A 21,486-nucleotide genomic window follows, 5' to 3' on the forward strand; every position below is an offset into this window, starting at 1 on the left:
GAGATGGATGGCATCCCTGTACAAGACAGACCGCTGCCAAATGTCCCTCTGGACACCAATGAAACCCCAAGGAAGAGCCCACATGCTCAGGGAGAATCTTCCAGGCTCCAGCACAAAGCCATCTCCCTCTCCCCTTTATTCCTTTCCACTGATTTTTCTGTGAGCCTGTGACAAGAGGAAGAAACTAATCATAAAACCTGATCATAAAATCCTTCCTATACTAGACGACAGCTATGAAAGAGTCACTCCGCTAAGGTCTGCATGCAGCCTTTAAAACAAAAGGGACTCCCCGACTCCCACCGTCCCCACCCCTAGGGACCAGCGCTGACCACCCCGAAAGTTGCCAGGGCCCTGTGTGGAAAGACGAAGTTAGCGAATCCGGAGCTGCCAGTCCCAACTTGGGGGAGGGGGGCGACGGGCAGGGCGGGGTGGGGTGGGGGAGCGGCGAGAAGGAGGGACTTGAGCGAAGGACACTGCCCCCTGCTTCATCGAGGTCATCGCCGAAGCCGCCCGAGCGGCCGGTCGGGCTTGGGGCGGGAGGCCCGGGAGGGGCGGCCGAGGGCTCCCGCAGCAGCGGCGGCGGGGTGCCAGCCTCCCGGTACCTGGCGGGCCGGGCGCGCCTCGCAGGCCGGCGGCCCGGGGCGCGGAGGGTGTGAGCGCGCGCGCCCCTCCGTGCTCGCCCAGCCTCGCGCGCGTCTCGGGGGAGAGGCTCCGGCGACAGGCGCCCCGGGAGCCCGCAGCTCGGTCCCGCCCGCCCCGAGGAGCTTTGTGCAGCCGCGGCGGCTTCCCAGTCCCACCTGCTGGCGGCGGAGGGACGAGGAAAGGGAAGAAGGAGGCGAGGAGGAGGAGGAGGAGGTGGAGAAGGAGGAGGAGGAGGAGCGGAGCGAGGCGGCGCCAGCCCTGAGCTCCCGCCGGCGCCCACCTCCGGGGGCTCGGCGGTCCTGCACCGGCCTGCTCCGGTCCCTCCCCCCCGCCCCCGGCGCCCCGGCCTCGCGGCCACACCGCGCCACCGCGGCTGCAGACACCCTCCCCTCCCCTCCCGCTCTTGGCCGCGGAGCGCGCGGCCCGGGCCCGGCCGCCACCGCCACTGCCACCCCCGGGGAGCTCCGGCGACTTGGAGGCGAGCAGCTGGGCGCTCGGCGTCGCCTCCATGTGTCGGGGAGTCGCCTCGGCGCCCCAACCCCGCTGAGCAGCCCCCGGGCGTGCTGCGACCGGCCGGGAGGGCGTGAGCCAGGAGGCGCGGCGAGCCCCGGAGCCCGCCGGCGACCAGCGAGCGAGTGTGCGAGCGAGCCCCGGAGCAAGCTCAGGGAGCAGGCACCATGCCGGGCTGGAAGAAGAACATCCCCATCTGCTTGCAGGCGGAGGAGCAGGAGAGAGGTGAGCCTGGCGGCTGAGCCCGGGGGCCCGAACCGGGCGCCCCCCGGTGCCTCTCTGTCCCCCTCCACCCAGCTCCGGGAGACCTGTCCTCGGGCCGGCAAGGGAGGGGCGCCGCGCCCTCCGGGGGCCGCGCTCCAGGCTAGATGGCACCTTGCGAATTCCGAGAGGGGATTTAGGGGTTTTGCAGGGGGCCAAGGGGGCCGGGGAACGGTGCTGCAGCAAGCAACTTTTCGCCTGGGGAAAGATTTTTTTTAGGTCCTGGCGAGGACCTAGAGGGAACTCCGGCTGCTCCCGGGCCGGCTCGCACGTGGAGCCCTGGCTCCTGTCTGTGCGGTGGGAGCTTCGGGTGCTGGGGGTGGGGGAGAATCTTGCAGTCTTTTAAGTGACTTTTCAAACTTTCCTACTCCTGCCGCGGCCGCCTTCGCGATGTCCCCGCCTCTGGCTGGGCTATGGTGGTGCTGCCAAGCCCGAAGTTGCTGGAGATTCATAAAGAAGGAGGAAAAGCATGGAGAAGGGGGAAGAGTGTGGGGGCGGGAAGGGGGCGCTGCCATGGGTCGCTGGAGGAGGGCGGCGGGGAAGGGAGACCGAGAGGGCTGTGCCCAGGCTGAGGGGTCTGGGGCTGGTAGTGACAGCCTAGGATATGAGTTATGCTCCAGCGCAGTCCCGGCTTTCTAGTTAATACCGCAGGACTGCGGGCTTTTCATAATTACTGACTGTTTTCTTCCTAAGAGATGGCTCTCGGTGCCAGGTGGCTTGCAGACCTTTTAATGCTTCAGCCGGACTAGTGTACTGGGCACGTTGCTTTGAAGTGACTTGCGGAGAGTGAAGTTGAAGGCCTTTGGCACCTTAAATGTTTGGTTCTGTTGTCATTTTATTTGGTTTGGGTTTGTGCAGTGGTTGGCCAGGAGTTCAGCTCCGTAACCTGGATATGATGTACCCAGTGCACCAAAATTTCCTACCAGGCCCCATGGGGCCGTGGGGTGCGCAGTATCCAGAGGGATGCCTGGCTGTCAAGGTCCACCAGGGTTTATAGTCTCCTTTACTCCAGCCTGCCCTGGCTTGCTCAAGGAAAATGCGTTAGAATCGAATGGCTTTCAGGATGCAGGGTCTTCGTGAGTGTGACTAACAGTTGGTGCTGGAGGTTAATGGTGCTGCATGGGTGGGCGGCGAGGGAAGCAGGAAGCCAATCTGGTGTGCAGAAAAGACATCCCCCCCCCCCCAAGAGAACTTGATTCTGCAGCGTGGGGAGCTGGTATGGACTGGGTTCCTGGTCATGCCAAAAGTTTCAGGCTCCTCAAATAAATGCTTACGGTGGAAGAACCAATGTACAATTTCCAGTTTCTCTCTAGGTGGCACAGCTTGTCTTTGGTTGATAGCCTGTTTAATGACTCAGGGAATTTATCCCTCTAAAACCCCACTTCCTTATTAGATTTGTTCATTCAATTCCAGTACACTTTCTGGCATGTGACCATGGATTTACCCCCTCCAAAGGTCCCCCCTGCTTCAGAAATGCATCTGGCTTCGCTTAACCGTACTTTAAAACGTGCAGATCCAGGTGCCAATAATTTATCACCAGGTAAAAGCACTGAAAGGAAGCATTGTGTCAAGCACACACTGTCTGTCCTATCAGCTACACGCCGCAACACACCTGATGTGAAGTGCATCAGTTGGATTTAAAAAAAAAAAAATCACAGCGCTGCCCCCAGGTTTTATCAGAATGCTGAAGTAAGTGGGTAGATTTTTTTTTTTTTTTTTTGCATTGTAACAAAATGTACTTGTATGTCTTTTAGAAATACATGGTAACTTTGAAAGCTGATCACCTAATCTGCTTGGTTGAGATAAGACCGGAATTCCTCCAGTACATAAAATCTGAATCAGAAATTTGGACTGCCTTAGCTCCTCCAACAGGAGGAAACAGGGAATGTGTGTGACTTTGGTGCCTTTTCTTTTTTTTTTTTCTTTTAATGAGTCTTTTTCCTTGCTTATGTTTTTCTAAACAGCAAGTGTGTGTAGAAGTACATATATGTTTATGTATGTCTGGTTGCATTTTTTGGAGGTCTTTTTCACCTTATTGAGAATGTACAAATGATTTAGTTCTTTAGATACCACGTTCAAATCTAGAATTTGTGTATGTGAATGTATTGTGTGTATGCAAATGAATTGAGATGCTTACATGACTTTCAGTAAATTTGTCAGAGGACATCACTTGAGCTTGGCTTTGGGCAAAATTTTATTATAAAGTATTGAGTAATTGATGTTTTCTGTTTGTACCTGAAGTAACATTGAATAGAGTCCCACCCCCCCCCCCCCCCCCCCCGACTTTAAGTCTTTCAAATAGGACTGAATTTGGTACTTTTGAAATATAAACAGAAGGATTAAATTGGCAGGCCAGACAGAAAAATAACGAACATGGCATGCATACGTTTTTAATATTGTTTGAGGATGCAGTCAACCAAAAGGCCAATTTCTAATGTCTTGTGTCTGGTCCTAAGGCAGGCTGAGCTTGCTGCTCGCTCCACACTTCCTCCACCCCCATTTTCACATTTACCTTTCTAAAACCCGTTGTGGAGACTGCTGTTGTACAACTTTAATCTGTGTGCATTTCATTTAGTTAAATCTTTCACGTTGACTGTAGCCCAAATTTTAGATGAGATGCTAGCTTCCTCCAGATCCACATATCTGAACATATCTCTCAGCATTATTTGCTTAAGATGCTTTTTCAGTTTACAGATGGATGGGGGAAACTGGGGAGATGACTTAGTCAGCATCCTTGCAAGCACCAGGATCCAAGTTCCAATCCCCAGAACCCATGTTAAAAAAAAAAAAAAAAAAAAAAAAAAGCCATGTGTACCAGTGCATGCCTGCGATGGATGCCCAGGAGGTGGAGACAGATGGGTTACTAGGGTTTGCTAGGTAGCCTGGTCAGCTGAGCGGGTGAGCTCTGGGTTCAGTGAGAGACTCTGTCTCAAAAATAAGGCAGAGGAGGCCAGGCAGTAATGGTGCACATCTTTAATCCCAGCACTCAGGAGGCAGGCGGATCTCTGTGAGTTCAAGGCCAGCCTGGTCTACAGAGCAAGATCCAGGAAAGGCACAAAGCTACACAGAGAAACCCTGTCTCGAAAAATCACCACCACCATGACTACCACCACCAACAGCAACAAAAAAGGCAGAGGGACAATTGAAGAATGATAATGCATCAGCACACACAAAAGATTTAGGGGACATACTTTCTTGGTATTACCACATGCAAAAATGTTTTGGTTAATCTGTGTAATTTTGCGCCCCACCTACATGCCATTCATAGCTTGAGTTTGCCTTAAAGGCCTCTGTCAAGACAATATTGAATGAGCTACTGCAATTGCATGCAGGGTTGAGCGGAGAACCTGCAACATATGGGTTGTTTCGGTGTAAGTGCAGCCACTTCCAAGATGACACGCGAAGAGTCACCCACGTGAGGTGACGAATGATTAAAATTCAGAACACGTTTTTTCTGTCCTCACCCCCTTCCCCATTTTTTTCTTGAGCCCCTAAACCCAATCCATTGAGAAGCCACCGAATACACGTTTGGGTAAGTGTTTTAGGAGCGGAGGAAAGAGTCTGATGCTCTCTTTAAAATCCCTTCCAATCAAATGAAATGAAGCAGTTGATTGGTTGTTTCACATCTGCTTCTGAGCTGTTCCTCTGTAACAGGAATGCAGTGGCTGAGGAGAATCTCAGCACAAAGGCATAGGTACCTCTGTAATTAACAGTGCTGTTTGTCTGCCTGTGGCTTTCTTTCTGACTTGTGAGGCTTTGGGTAGTGAATGTTTATTATAGTTGAGCAATGTGTAGTGAGCATTCAGGCTCAGATGTGCTGCTTAGGAAGACTAACATCCTTCTACTGTGAACATACCTCTTCCTGCTTTACTTTGCGGCAATAATTAATAATCAATTGGTGCTTCCTTTAAATTTGAAATTTAGGTGTAATGGGATATTCAGATATTATCCACTTCTAAAGATGCTCTTGCTGCATTTTATATGGCCATCTATTGCTTGCCAGGGAGAAAGGCATCCAGTTATTTATTTGTTTATTCGTTCGTTCGTTCATTCATTCATTCATTCATTTCCAGAGCTGAGGACCGAACTCGGGGCCTTGCGCTTGCTAGGCAAACGCTCTACCACTGAGCTAAATCCCCAACTGGCATCCAGTTTTTATATTCCTTCATACCTTTGTGTTTCTTGTTTTTTTTTTTTTTTTTTTTTTCTTGTATGTTTTGGAGGTCTATACATGAACTTGAGAATGTCCCCGAGCATTTCTGTTACAGAAGTTACTGTCTAGGGTTTCTTCTTGAATTTTGGCAAACGAGAGATGTTGTTAGCTTATATAAAGCATTGAAAGGTGTTGGTGGGGTTTAACAAATATGCTCTTATTACATACACCCTTGGTCTGTTTTATTTTTATGTCATATGGACACCTGGTGACATCACGTCATGCCCTGTGTAATAAAATGCCAGTTTGACATTTGAATTTTGACTGGTGAGCTTTGTGTGGGAGGAGGGAGGAAAGTAAAGAGACCTGGAGCCCATGTTATGTGGGACACTGCCAAATGCTGCATGTGTGACTTTGTGCAATTTTGTGGTTCCAATATACTTATAAGGTAGTTATTATTGTCACATGAAGATATTGTGGCCCAGAGTCAACATGTTGGCTTCCAGTTACAAAGTCAATACCCTGAGTACTAATTTCTAAAAGAGATAATTAAAAAAAGAAGTTAAGTTACAATTCCTTAGAGAAACTTTGTAGCATTTTATTAGCACAATATAACATCTTGCACTATTCCACTTAAAAGACATTACTGGCAAATCTTTCATTGTGAATTCATGAGACAGTTTTTTTTTTAAGTTATAGATATGCGAAAGCACTTGTCAAGTTATATATATATGTGTGTGTGTGTGTGTGTGTGTGTGTGTGTGTGTGTATACACATATACAATATATACATATATATAACTTTCTGTACACTGACTTTGGAAGATAGACATATAAACTTCAGAAGTAAAGATGACAACATGAGTGAACTCATTTATTCATTCATATTACCTTTCTTTACTTTGTGAATGGGGGGCCATGCCACAGCCTGAGTCTGGAGATCGGAGGCCAGCTGGTAGCAATCAGTTCTCTCCTAGCATGGGAGCATCAAGGACCAAACCCAGATGACCAGGCTCTGCACAGGCAGGTCTCTTCATTACCTGCTGAGACACCTCACAGGCCCTGTTTACTTAATTTTTGATTTACAGTTTCTCCATGTGATCCAGGCTGCCCTGGCTCTTCCTATCCTTCTTTAGCCCCCAAATGCTAGGATGTACAGGTGTGCACGGCCGCACTTGGCCCAACATTTTTCTCAGTAGAATTATTTGACAAGCTCAAAGTAACTCATTTATGGGGGCAGCTTTTTCCAGCAAGGTTTCGACATTATTGTAGTTTTCCTTGTCTTCGGAGCGTAGTTGCTATGAAGGCAAGAATGAAGGAGAGCAAGGTGTTGTGTTTTTTTTTTTTTTTTGTTTTGTTTTGTTTTGTTGTGAGCTGGTAAATGACTGCATTGTCGTGGCCATTGTACTCACGCTTTGTTGCCAAACATATTATGTAATTAAAGCCATGTATCTGAACTCTCAGCCTGGCTACCAGTGGCCAAACAAAGGGACCTCCTCGGGTAATGCTTTCTCCTGCCACAACCTGATTGGTTCCTTAGACAGAAGCAAAAGAAACACCAATTCATACCAGTGAAGGAAATTGAGACCCGAATACCATGGGATTTAATATTGTTGTGCTAAGTGCTGTACAGTGGCAGACAGTTTAAGGCATTTGAGAATTATTTGTTTTCCATTAACTTGCAAGAGTAGTTAGTAATACCAAATGCAAGAGCAACAGTAGCAATCCACCTGTCAGGCTGCCATCCACTCTGAAAGGCAAAGCCGATCCTGGGCTGAGTCTTACATAACGTTCACTTTCTGAACTGCTGAAGTTTCTTAAGTGTGGCTACGAGAAGTCTATTGATACAGGGTTCCCTCTGTGAGGATGCCCCGAATAGTGAAGGGGCTGTCAGTGCTATAGGAAAGTCAATGCGGTCTAAACATATCTAGCAATTAAAATGCATCAGATTTAATGTCCTACCGTCCTTCATTTCAACAGTGTTTAACCTGCAGTCACCCAATGTGGGATGTGGAGACGGCATGACTAATGTCCTTGATCGAGTCCCTGGCTTCCGCACAGGTGGTAGACAGCAAGTAATTTGAAAAGAAATGACATCGAAGCGCAGACCCACGCTGACAAGTACCATCTCTCCATGTAAGAATGAAATGATACTTACGGGAGCATCCTGCCTCCACCCAGGCTCACCAATGGCAACTCTCATTATTTTCATGATGTCTTGATGTAGAAGATCCCTAAACCTAGCACCGTAGGTTATTTAGATGGTGAGATGATAAGATTTTTTTTTTTTTTTAATTCTTTACAAACACCATAAGCTGGCTTTCCAAGGCCAGGTTCTTCCATGTCGTCTAACATGATTCTTTTCACAAAGATGAAAACCTCAGGGAAGCCACAGATGAGCTCAAGACCATTTCATTCCCTTGCAGAAGTTCCTTGGGCACTAACTGCTAGGATGGGTGTGTGGATGAGAAAACCATGTTGGTGTTTTGTGTTGTTTGGTTTTTTCAAGACAGGGTTTCTCTGTAGCTTTGGAGCCTGTCCTGGATCTCACTCTATAGACCAGGTTGGCCTCGAACTCACAGAGATCCATCTGCCTCTGCCTCCCAAGTGCTGGGATTACAGGCGTGCCCCACCACCATCCAGCATTGTTTTTGTTTTTTAAAGAGATGGTCAAGTATGGTTGTGGAGCCCGGGGCATGACCTTTGGCTGGCAGCTGTCTCTTTGCCCTTGTGAGAAAGAGTAAGCCAGGATGAGTAAGGGAGAATGATCCTGCTGGGTCAGGGCAGGAAGATGCTGTGAGGACGGGAGCCATTGGAGGTGGCAGGGAGGAAGGGTAGGGCATCTTCAAAGGGGGAGAGGCTTCCGGAAGATTGGGAGAAGGTGGAAGGAACGGTGTGTTTCTGAGCATCACTGAACAGGATATCCCAGGGACTGCCAGTGATTTCTCAAGGGACTGAAGTGTAGGGAGTGGCCGTGTGTATGGAGTATTGAGTAGGATTGACGTGTAGACAGAGTTTATGGGCTATAGAGTAGGAGGAGACGAACATGAGACCGGAGAAGGCAAGATGGAGCATTCCCTGTGCCGGGATAAAGTTCAGACTACCCAGCAGGGGATGTGCAGTTGTCCAAGGATGAGTGATTGGATTCTATTTGTCTATTCAAAAGGTTACCTGGGTACCACAGAAGGAAGCCGTGAAAGGAAGAGTCAGGGAATGAGCAGGCTGCTGCCTTGATTTGGTGATCTCTCTCTCTCTCTCTCTCTCTCTGCCTCTTCCTCTCTCTGTCCCTCTCTCTATCTGCTCTCTTTTTTCTTTCTTCCTTCCTTTCATTCATTCTTTCTTCTCTCTCTTTCTCCTTCTCTCCCTCTCTCCCTCTGCTTTTCTCCCCCCTCCCTCCACCCCCTCTCTCTGAGACAAGGTCTCACTACGTAGCTCTAGCTGCCTTGGAACTTGCTACCTGTATAGACAGGCTGGCCTTCCACTCTGTCTCTATAGAGGACCTGATATTCTTTCTGGGTAGACTTAATGATGTCTGTTACAAGAATGCCACTGTGGAGGACCACCAGAGTGGCTGTTCACCAGTCTGGGTATAGTTTACTAGGGATTCACATTTTTATTATTTTTGTTATATAAGATTTATATGCTGTCTGGTCATAAATGAAAAATCACTGCTATCCTGTATGCGTGTCTCTTAAAACTAATTTGAGATTTAAGTGACCTTTTTGCCACCGAAAGAAAAGGATGATAGCAGCTTATTTTACAAAAGCACCTTCCTTTCTGGTAGAATTGGTTTTTATTATTGTTGCTCTTTGAAAGTATCTGAATGTTCTATGGAGAGTCTTAATGTACTTCTTACTCTGGACTCAGGAGTCAACTAACCTCAAGTGGTTATTTTTCAGCATTTTCCTGGCTTTTGCCATGGATGGACAGTCCCCTCTCACTTTTGATTTTTTTCATCAGTAAAGTAAGAATTCTTCTTGACATGCTTACGGCTCTGGTGGTGTTCAGAGGCAAATGGCTGCATTGCATGGTGGGAAGTTGACAAAGACTGAGACTCTTGAAGGACATTTGCAGATTAGTGGGCCATCTTGAAATGGGGGTGTTGAGTTACCTTTGTCTCATAAAACATAATGAAAAAAATCTCTATTAAATAATTTAACTATTAGTCTTCCAAAATGAAATCCAAAGGAACTATGAACTATGAGATTTCCCTCTTGACTGGTGGCAATGGTTCATGCCTTTAATTCCAGCACTCAGGAGGAAGAAGCAGGTGGATCTCTGTGATTTTGAGGCCACTTTAGTCTACAAAGTGAGTTCTAGACAGCCAGAGCTACACAGAGAAACCATGTCTCAAAAAACAAAATAAACAAACAAAAATTTCTCTCTTGAACCTTTTAACCTTTGTAACAGTATCAGAAAATATGTATGACAAAATAAGGCCCATGATGCATCTAAGACACAGTGCATAGTGTGTTCAACTCTCCTGCCCATGGCATCCTTGGCTACAGGGGAACGTCCAGCTCAAATGTTGAGAGGGCTCTGCTTCCTACTGTTGACTCTGATTCTCTTTAGTGAGGCCCCTGACTTTAACCATTATCCAAAAAGACCATCACCATCAAATTGAAACCATGTTTGTAACTTTTTGGAGTAAGGAAAAAGTTTTTGCTGATTTCTGCTGCTAATTCATTTTTATAATGCTGTTTAAACATCTACTAATAGAAAACTAGGCACAGGCTCCTGGGACTTATGGCACTGTGACCACAAAGTCAAGCAGATGAAACACAAATACTACCCTTCAAAATCAGTCACATCGAAATGAACGACATTCACTACATGCATTTGGGTATTTGGCTGAAACTAAATTCCCATTATTGTCCTTATTATTGCAGAAAGCAATGTTGCTACCTATTATTTTTTTTCTATATGAATTTGTGATACCACCTGACTTTTCTTTTCTTTTCTTTTTTTGGTCATAAACACATCATTTACATGGATTGTCCTCTGTGGTGACCCTAAATATAAGACCAAATTTTAGCTTCCCAATTGGTGTCGCGCTGAGACCGCACACTACCCCTGTCCTTTCTGATCTACATTTGTCCTTCTTAAACTGTGTGTGGTGAAGGACTATTTTTAGTCAGTCGCCGGTTGAACTGTAGTCAAACTGTACAATGTCTTGGGCTGCAAGTCACCCACTGGGCCTGCCCGCCCTTGTCTCTCTCTACCCCATTTGGTGAGATGAGTCCACCAATAACACAGATCAGCATGTGATCCTGCCAAATGGCAGCAGGAACTTCTTCACTTCCACCTACTTATTTAACCCTGAGTAGGTAACATGTACCCTGGCTCACAGACCACACTTAAAATAGTACTACATTAAAGCGCATGTACACACTGGAGAGTCGGAGATCAGTAGCACTGGGAGGAACCCATATAAAATGTACCCATGACTTTGAAGGTAGAAAAATGGAACACCGTTTCTGTGACAGCCTTTACCTCACTGGGCAGCTCTGTTGCTCTTGAAGATGGAATCTGAACCTGTCCATCAAGAGCACATCAGTGCCATTTTAAACACTCGTCTATAGTTTCCCTGACGACTGAGTGCTTCCCTCTTGTCCCAAGATGGTGCCCGTGTGAAGAGGATACTTCAGTGTCCCGGGATGCTGGGAGAAGGGCATTGCATCCCTTTACTGCGTGGCCCTCATTGTATCCAATCCTCTGGTTTTGGCTTTGGACCTGGGCCGTGTGCCCTGGTATCCACTGAAATGAGTCTGCTCCCTCTTATTCTTTTGAAAGTCACCCTGGCAGCTGATTTGCTCTTCCTGGGCTTTCTCATTGTGTCTGCCTGGGAGATCTGTTAGTTTGTGACCTTCCACAGGCCTTCCCACATGCCTTTTCTGTCAGCACTTCTGTCTCCCTCCTGGGAGCCGGGGCACCACTGTTTTGAGGTGTCCCCAGCCCATCTGCCTGAGCTGCTTTCTATAAATGTCGCCACTGTATCCGCCCATTGCCGTGTTGAATACTTCATGTGTCAAATAGGGCTCCTGCATGCTAGACGGTGCTGTCTGTGTCCACTGCATTCTCTAATGTGCTCAAATTTATACAGGCGTTAGTTTTTCTTACCTTTCCCACCTAGCAAGAAAACTGGAAGCTTTCAGGATGTACATCATCGGATCTGCCGCCTCCTACCTCTCTCTTTCTTTCCTGCCCCAGGTCTGGAGTTATTTAAGGGACTTGACAACTTAAAGTGGAGGAGACAGGGACCCAAAGGGTGGATGGATGGTGAAAGGGAAGAAAATTCCCATTTCTATGTAAAGTGGCCACTTCTGTAAAGATCTAAAGGAATTAGAGACCGGATGGTCTAGCGTCCTGGAGATGGCATCCATACCTTGAAGCTGGCAGACAGTTCAGTTTCCCCCTCAACCCCTTTCATTGGCCAGCCTTGCACCCTTGCCTCTCTCCAGTGTTCAGCTAGAAATCCACCTTCTCCCTTTCCTCAGCAGACACAGGCACAGCAGAACTGGCATGTTTCTCCTCAGAGTTAGCACCGTGTGATTCCTCATAAACACTGACATTTTGTTCTGAGATAAGAGTCTCCCTCTGTAGTCTAGACTCTCCAGGAACTTAGAGTAATCCTCCTGCCTTAGCCTCCCAAGTGCTGATCTTACAGATGTAAACCACCACACTTGGTTTGATATCAATGCAGTTTTTAAAGGGCTTGCCTTAAATTTCAAGTGAAGATTCACAGAATACACCACCAGATATATTCAAGATTTCTTATATGGATTTACAGAATCAATCTTTTACTCCTCCCTCCCTCCCTCCCTTCCTTCCTTCCTTCTTCCTCTCCTCCTCTTTCCTTTCCTCCTCCTCCTCCTCCTCCTCCTCCTCTTCCTCCTCCTCCTCCTCCTCCTCCTCTTCCTCCTCCTCCTCCTCCTCCTCCTCTGACTATTCAAGGGTTATTGTCTTTGATTTTCCTAGCTTTTGAATACAGGATATTGTGGGCCATATGAAAATATATATGAAAATATATAGTTCAATTCATCATTCAAACAAAAGATAAAGAATGTGGTTCACTAAAAAATGGCAACAAAGCAGAAGAAAATAATGCAGGGAAGCATTTTACACAATGGTGTGGTCGGTGCCCTTTGTTTATTCTGTGTTTAACCTGTGAATACTTTCCCTTCTTGCTATCTCATGCTGTCTAATGTTTACATCTGACTGATGTTCACAAATTCCACCAGGGAAGATGGAGAGGCATGCACGGATCTCCACAAGAAGCCAAAATTAGTCCCGGGAATTTCTACCTTGCCCTTTTCAGAAGCTTCAGGATTATTCATTACAAGAGTGGCATTCAAAATTGGTTTTTTTCAGAAGCCTCTAAATGTTACCTTTTTCAATGTATAATTGTCCAGCATGGGAGCGCATTTTCGTCAAACAAAACTCTTGAACAAGGGCGATATAAATGTAGCGCCTTTGTGACGGTTTCACTCCCCTCCTCCCTGTAATTTGAGTTATGAGAATGAAAATGGACCAGGCTTGAACCAGACACCTGTAAGGCTGTGGCTACCCGGAAAGACTCTCTTCCGGCTGTGCAGCGAGCCTGTGTGTGGCCACATCGAGAAGAGCCCTGCCATAAAAAGTGTAACCCTGTTTCCTCCCACCCACTTCATGTGAAGTCACTGAGTGCATTTGAGCTCTACATTCAGAGACCGCACTGACTCAGACCCCTACTCTAGTAATAATCATACTGATAAAAAAAAAAAAGAAGAACCAAGAGGAGGCAGTGTATTAGTCTGATCAGGGTGCTCTAACAAAAGGCCATGACTGGTGAACGGGGTAAGTTAAGCAGTAGAAATGAATTTCTTTACAGATCTGGAGGCTAAGAGTTTATTAGGCATGGAAGGGGGGCTGACTCTGATTGAAGACTTACTCTCTTGTGTGTCTTCTTAGGAGGACATTGATCCTATTAGATCCAAGTCCCACTCTTAAAACTCCAATTAGCCTTAATTACTTTCCTAGAGACCACATCCCCGTATGAAGCCACACTGGAGGATTAAGCATATGTATGGATTTCAAATGAACACAGGTACTCGGACAACAGGGAGCAGGAATAGAAGATTATTCAGTGGTTTTTATTATGTTTCTATAAATGTGATCTCTTGGTGTCTAGAAGCTACTAATTCTGAATGGAAGGTAGCCAGTTTTAAAAACGTGATCTCCATTTTTTTTTTTTTTCATGCTTATGTGATGTGTGTGGGCAGATTGGGGTGAGGTGAGGGTGTGCATGTGTGTGTGTGTTCATATGTGTGTAGATGTACTGGTGTATGTAGGTGCACATGCATGTGTGTGCCTGTGTGTCTGGAGGCCAAGGCTGGGATGATGTGAGGCTTCCTCAATCTCTCTCCACTGTCTTTAGTGAGGCAAGGTTTCTCAATTGAACTTGGAGCTCACTAACATGTTTAGTCTAGTTAGCAAGGTTGTTTCAGGGTTCCCATCTCTGCCTGCTCACCCAGGATCAGAACTATGGTTTTCACACTTGCTTTTTTTGTTGCAAGTATTTTAACCCCTGAGTCACCTCCCCAGCCCTGACCTCTCATTTTTTTATTCATGATTTTTCTCATTGAGTACCTATGCTCCTCCATTTAGATACTGTCAGGTTTGTTTGCTTTAACCAACAGTGTATAAGGACTGATGCCTTATGACTCCCGGGGCTGAGATAAAGAAGTTGGTGGGGCTTCCCCTTGTTATATGGAATACCTGTGCCTGGAATTCATGGAGCTACCATGCTGGGAGGAATCTCCTTTGCATGGGCAGGCTGCATTTTCTCTAGGTGGCAGCTCTGGATATCTGGTCTTCTGAGGCCAGGTACTAGGCAAGGGAGTCAGCGAGCCTTGAGAAGGATTGGGATCCCTGGTTGTTACGTCACCTTGGGTATTGGCCTTCATACTGAGGTTCTGGACATCATGGGCTACTCACCAGCCATTTTTTTTAAAGTGACCTCTCTTCATTCTTGAGCTAAAGAATCTGTGAACTCTGGGAAATGGCAGCTCCATTTTGGTGAGATTTGTAGATTTTGTAGAGCAGACATTGTAGAGCCCCTATCTGGAGACTGTATTTGTGGCAGTTAAGTCATGCAAATATGATTAAAATGTTGTTTAGGTTGAGTAATATGTAGGTAGAGATGTATCCTTTACTCTTGCAGGCTGGGGAGTTTAGGATCAAAGTTGGAGCAGATGTGCTGAGGATTGTTGCCTGCTTCTGAGGTGATGACTTGTCGCTGTGGCGTACCATGGAAGACGGGGAGGCAGAAGGCACTGGGACGATCACGTCAAGCCCCTTTATAGGAGGACTAACCCACTCATGAAGGCCGAGCCCTCATGACGTAATCATTTGCCAGAGGTTCATTTCTTAGTATTGCCACACTGGGTTTACGCTCCAACAAGTGAATGTTGGAGAGATGTGTCTATCTGCATCTACACACAGCTGCTGCTGCTCTCACCCACTGCCTGTCCTGACAAAATCCTCTGGATCCCAAGGATCCTCTGGATCTCCTCTGTTAGCTTCCCTTCCCATTCTGGCTCTCTAAGTGAAACATGGCTCTCTTTCCACTCAGATGTCATCTTTCTCTCTGATGGTTTCTCATTGGCCTTCAGAGTTTTACACCCATCACTGTAGGGAAGTAACTTATGTCTGTGGCCATATCCTGGGCCATTAGCTTTCAAAGGCAGCCCTGGAATCTCAGAATGTCTCTTAGATGATTTTTGGAAGGTGTGATGTCAAAGCATCTTCCACAACTGTATCAAGACATGATTTGCCTTTGGATGTGGGTGGTGTCATGAGTGCATACTATGGATTTTCCACAAAAGACACAGCCTATGGGGACACTTATTCTAGCAGCAAAAGGAACTGTACATGTAGATGCTTGCATTTCAAATGTTTCTGTTTTAATTTCCGACTGTGCCAAGTATCTACAATTGACAGTACCAAAACTTTGTGGGTTTGTGGGTCCTTGGAACTTTAAAGTCTTCAGACCACAGTTTGAAATAGATGTTCTAGAACTTGTCATTGGCCAGAACTCTGGTCTTTGGTCTTGTTTTCAGCTGTCATCGGTCTTTCTTTTCTTGACTCCCATAATCCTCTAATCCTGTAGAACCTCAAATCCATATCCACTGCTGCCCCGGCTCTCTGCTTCACCCCACCCGCTGCCCTGTCCCCCAATTCTGCTTCTTCTATCTGCAACTTCAATGTGTTTCCACGGGAACAGGACCATGTGATGTCCTGCTAAGATTACCCAGACATCCCTGTGCTGGACACACTCACGTTTATTGCTAATGGAAGCCTAGGGCAGGAATTTGTTTTTTTTAATGGTTTGTTACTCTGGACTCCTCATCATACAGAATAGTCCTTAGTGAGTGAAACTTAAAGGCACAGAGATAAGAAGCAGTGTGCCGGGTCCCAATGGAACCAGGGAAGTGAAGACGGTCTGACTAAGACAGTTGACCTTTATGGGGATATTTGGAGAGGTGAGAGGTCAAATAACACACATAAAGAAAAGAGGCAGAAGCACCTTGGGTGTTTCTAAGGCCATCCGGGTTGGAGTAGAAAGCGTCAGGTGGTGTCGCGAAGGGATTAGGAAGGATCTGTAGATGCCAGGGTGAGCACGCGCACAGGAATGCTTCCGTTATCGGTATGGCGTGTATATGAACTCTAAGCATCTCGAGTCCAGTGGAAGATAATCAGGACCGAATTTGGTACTTTATCATTCTTACTCTCTCTGCTAGTTAGCTCCGGATGTCAATTTGACACGACATGGAATCATCAAGGAAGGGAATCCTGATGAGGCGTTATCTAGATCAAGTTGGCCTGTGGCGATGCCTGGGGTGGGGAGACTGTCATGATTGTTAGTTATTGCAAAGACCTAGGCTAAAGGTGTGTGACATCGCTTCGTGGCTGGGAACTGCGTAAGAGTGAAGAATGCTAGTGTCATAAACAAGCAAATTGGCAGCCATGTGTTTCTCTCTGCCCGTGACTGTGGATTGGATGTGACTTGCCGCTTGAGTTCAGGCTTTGCCTTCTTCTCCATCATGGACCTGTCACCTGGAATTGTCAGTCCAGTGAACCCTTTCTTCCATAAGTCACTTTACTTTCTGTCATGATATTTTATCACAGCCATAGAATGAAGCGACCCCCCACCCCCAACTATCACATTTGAGGAAGAATTGGGGAGCTAAATAACCCATACACCTGCATCTCCTTTACCCAACTGGGAGGGGCAGATGAGCAGCGGGCTTCTTATCCTCCAATGTCAACCACACACTGGTCTTCGGCAAACACCCCTGGATGATGAAAGCAGCTTCCGGCTACAGTATACCTCTGTTAATGGTACAGTTGATGCTCTAAAGCAGGAGACAACAGAGGGACGCTTGACAGAGGACAGCTTTCTCTTGACATTCCCTCTGAGATAGGACTATTTTGTCAGCCATTGTGTCCCAGGCTCCTGATTTACATCTGTGCTGCCTACCCCAGTGCAAGGCACAGTATGGATGCTCGACCTTTGCAAGGCGAATAGAAAATGAGATAAAAATGAGAGGGCATGATGCAAAACAGTGGCAGGGAAGAAACAGACTCCATAGTCTGCATAGAGGCAGAACTAAATAAAGTCAAGGGTACAACATATGGAGGGAACATTACCGATAAACTGTATTATCTAAATGACTTAGGAGAAAATATTTTTGCTGATATCACTCATAAGACTTCAAAACCAGGCCAAAAGCAAGATGGTTTAAAAAACAAAGCTAAATAGTTTACATACTTCTTCAACTATACTGTTTCTGTTTCGTTCTTGTATCTTAGAGGAAAGCTGCAGACATTATCTATCTAACAGCCTGCTCCTGGCTCTGAGATTGGTTTTCCTGGTGTATAATAACATGCCAGTAAAATGAAGATTAGTGTAGATTGTACTATTTTTTTTCCTAAGCCCATTCAACATGCTCTAGTCACTCTGGAATGAAATAGAAATAGCCTTTAATTGAATAATTTATTGTGCCGTTTGTTTGGTTTTTTTTTTTTTTTTTTTTGAACATCAAACACAAGAAATAAGTATTTAGTCCATTTCTTTGCTTAAAGCATAGTTATATAGAGAAACCTATTAGAGTATCTGTAAGATTATATATGTAATACATGTATACATTATAGATATATAATTTAGAACGTTACATAGCATTGTGCCTTCATTTTAATGCTGTATGTCATGTTTATACATTCTTAGCCACACCATTTTTCTCTTTAGATACAGTTGATTGCATGGTGGATAGTCTCAAATTTTAGTGTAATCATAAATCTTACTTAGATTAGGTGGTTGGCTTAATTGGATAGTTGTTTTTTTCCCCCACCAGAGCATATTGCTAACAAATTTTTCCAGACTCCCAGTGCATGTACACTGTCTTTTTTTTTCCCCCAACAGGCTTCCTCTGTGTAACAGCCCTAACTGTCCTAGAACTCACTCTGTAGACCAGGCTGACCTTTAAATCACAGAGATCCACCTGCCTCTGCCTCCCAAGTGCTGGGATTAAAGGTGTGAGCCACCACCACCCAGCAATTCATTTTTGTTTTTGGACGCATTTTAGTGTTCCTTTGCTGTCTGAAGTCCTCCATCCTATTTTCTCTCAGTTTCCTACCCTGTTTTTTTCCAGATTCCATGGTACCAGCTTGCTTTGTTCCTTCAGCCCCCAGCACTGGAATATCTGAATAGCAATTGGTTTGAGGTCACTATATTTTTTGCTGATCCCCAAGCCTGGCAGGTCCCAGGCATTCTTTCTACACTCCTTGGTTTATTAATCTAACCCCCTCCATCCTTTCCCTGCAGATACTAACCAAGGCAATCTCCTCAGGGAATCCCATGCTTTTCATGGGTTCTTCCTCATGCAACCCATCAGTTAAATTTAGATGAGTACGTATTCCCTAAGCAAATTTTTATTGTCCATTATGGGGAAACAATCTTGAAAACTTGCCTCTACTGCTGGACAGAGATTCGGGCTTTTGTCGCGGGCTTGGGTTTGAATAGTGACACTGGCACTAACTGACTCCATGGCCTTGGGCAACTCCTTGATCTTTCAAATTCTTCTTTCATAAATTGACAGTAGGAATGCACGTCTCCGTCTTTACTGTAAAAACACCTGTTAGCGGTCGGTCCTCAGCCAAGGTAGGTAGCTATGGAAGAGGGGAAGTAGATTTACGCACGTTAGTGTAAGACTCTGGACAGTTTTGGACCAGGTATCCCAGCTGTTGCCAATGATGCCATGACTTGAAGACAGCTTACAGGTAGCTTCCAGACTGTTTGGACACACGAGTATCACATCAGGAAGAAGGGAAATCTTCCCTAGTCTCTCTTGCTAAAGTAGACGGTTGACAATGCAGGAACCATTTGTTAAGAACAGCTGAAAACTAATTATGAATGAAACTCAAAAACGTCTCTAAGTTATTTTGTGTGAGACTTGGGGGCCCGCAACATTGTAGAATAATGCATACCCGAATAAAGGGCTGTTTTTGCTGTCTCATGGCTCCGTTTGCTCTGCTGCTGCTAAGTGACTCAGACTGTCCTCAAGCTCTCCACTCACTTTTTTTCAGTTCTCAGTACTGTTGTTCGAAGGGTGTTTTTTATACAGCAGGCAGCTTTCCTTTGATGGTAAAGCAAGACAACAAAGGTGCCAAATGAGCTGTTGTTTTTCAGCATTAGAGAATCTGCAAAGATGCAAAAGGTTTGGATATTATTTCAACTTTTCAATTCATGTTTCCAGATAAAAACAACACCAGGCATAAAAACAATCTAGGAAACAGGAAGCCTAGTGCTGCTGCTATCTGAGCTGAGGTCTGGGAGAGCCCTTTCGCCTGCTGAGATTCCCTGTGCTGTTGATATCATTTATTATTTATGATCATTAGCAACTTCATTGCTCCCGGAACCACTGACAGTAAAGTCTGTCTCCGACCTCACTGTGATCCATGGCTAGCTCATTTGAGCTGAGTCTCTGAGCGTGAAGAAGTAGGGACGCTTGCCTGGGAGCCCTGGATTTGCTCCTGAGATCAGAGCTGACCACCTTGCCCAGATGGCATTTAGTCACAATCACAGCCAGATTAAGGAGCCTGCTGCCGGTCTACGCGATTTCTACACATCACTGAAATCATTGGAATTATGGTGTAAGTTAAAGTCTTCACACTTAGATCTTCTACCACAGCACACAGACCTTTAGTAGAATGTTAAAACATCCCTGTGCAGGGTGGTTTGGCTAAGTCCCTGGTAATAAACTAGTGTTGAATAAGCAAGCCTTTGAGGCAGAAGGTACTCAGCATTCACAGGGTCCCAGGTGCTGTGATCTAGCTTAACTTTTGGTGTTTGGGATTGGTGCCAAGTCACTGTATTCTATCATGTGGCTCTGCCTCTTCTACACCCTGTTCCTGGCCCATCATTTTCCAGCATCATTTACGTTTTGCCCACACCAGGCTACAGCCCAAGCCCTCGCTACCTCCACGAGTGTTTCCTACCCACTTCTTGTCTCCTCCAGACAATGGAATTTCTTCTGTACCTTAAATGCAAACCTTCTCCAATCAGCATTTCCCCTGGACACCAGAATGCTGATTTCTATTTATTTTCCTTTTCTATGATTGACATGGTTTCTCATTCTCCACTATCTGTCTGAGCACCCCAGCCAAGCGCTGACCCTAGCTTCCGTTTTATTGCCAGTGAAAGCTGGTGCCACCCACCTTTGGTAAGCAGGTCTTGGGGGAAAGATAAAGTCATGTTCAGCAGCTCATTTGGTCACAGAACCCCTTCGCAGCTGAGGCATCCTGCTACAGGACGCAGCTCAGAAGACACTTAGAGAAGACATACTGCCCGGTGTAGCAGTCATGGTTTTGGGTACTTGAATATAAATATTAAGAGCACGTGTTGGTTCTCTTCACACAGAGAGCTCCGTCATTCAGAATGTTGGCTTCTGAGCCTTCTGGACGTTTCCTCCGTGTTCCTGAGATGTCAATCCAATAAGAGTCTTGGTTCCCTGCTCTGAAGCCCGGCGCCCTTCCTGAAAGTGCCGTTTTCTCTCATTGAGCAAATTCAGCATTTAATGAGGTCTAACTATATGTCCTCTGCTGTGGTATTTGCCAGAAACAAAATAGACCAGCCAGATCTGACCTTGAGAAGCCTGTTACACTGTACAGTGAACATTTTGTAAGGTTGGTACTGCATGAAGCCAATTATTATTATTTTTTTCTCCATCTGAGGCCTAAAACATATTTAACAGGGATTTATTCTCTTTCCACTCCAAATAGTAAAGGAACCCCTAAGGGTAAAGAAGGAAGACGTGAGTATATTTTTAAAAAGGCATGTGTGTGAGAGAAAATATCATAAGTTACATGAAAATTTAATAGTCTTATATGTTGACACTTGCCACAAACAGAATTAAAAAGGCAAATAGTAAGCTAGAAGGAGTAGAAAGGACAAAAATTCAATATCCTGTATAAAACAAGCACACAGTGGCACTTAATAAATCATTGAGTCAATAAATGAATGAATGAATTAGAAGCAATAAGGAAAACAACCTCATCAGTAGAATAAAGGAACAGATGTGAACACATGACACAGGGCATATCACACCCAGGTACACACACACACACACACACAAACGCATGCATACACACCATATATATATATGGTAAGCACAGTAACTTTTCACCTTACTAACTTGGCAAATGCTTTTGAAGACTCCGTTATCACCACTTTATTAATAGCTTATATTATTTCATTTGATTTAAACAATCCTTCATCTGCAATTGATGTCGCCTTCATTTCATCAGTAAGCAGATTCAAGAAGCTGAATCATAAAGGATGCTGGAGGCTAGATCTGAGCTCACACTTGTCTGGCTCCACTG

At 45.7% G+C, this 21,486-nt stretch overlaps 1 protein-coding gene across 2 annotated transcripts in view; it reads left to right on the forward strand.

Annotated features, from left to right (window-relative positions):
• Positions 1-871: 871 nt before the first annotated feature.
• Grip1 (glutamate receptor interacting protein 1) overlaps positions 872-21,486 on the forward strand; it is a 627,506-nt gene continuing 606,891 nt past the window's right edge. For both annotated transcript variants that reach the window (XM_036169628.1, XM_036169632.1), the window contains exon 1: positions 872-1,377. In XM_036169628.1, coding sequence (XP_036025521.1) covers positions 1,320-1,377 — 58 coding nt within the window. In that variant the 5' untranslated portion in view covers positions 872-1,319. The remainder of the gene's footprint in view (positions 1,378-21,486) is intronic.

Source organism: Onychomys torridus, chromosome 20, assembly GCF_903995425.1.
Source record: "Onychomys torridus chromosome 20, mOncTor1.1, whole genome shotgun sequence".
NCBI classification, from domain to species: Eukaryota; Metazoa; Chordata; class Mammalia; order Rodentia; family Cricetidae; genus Onychomys; species Onychomys torridus.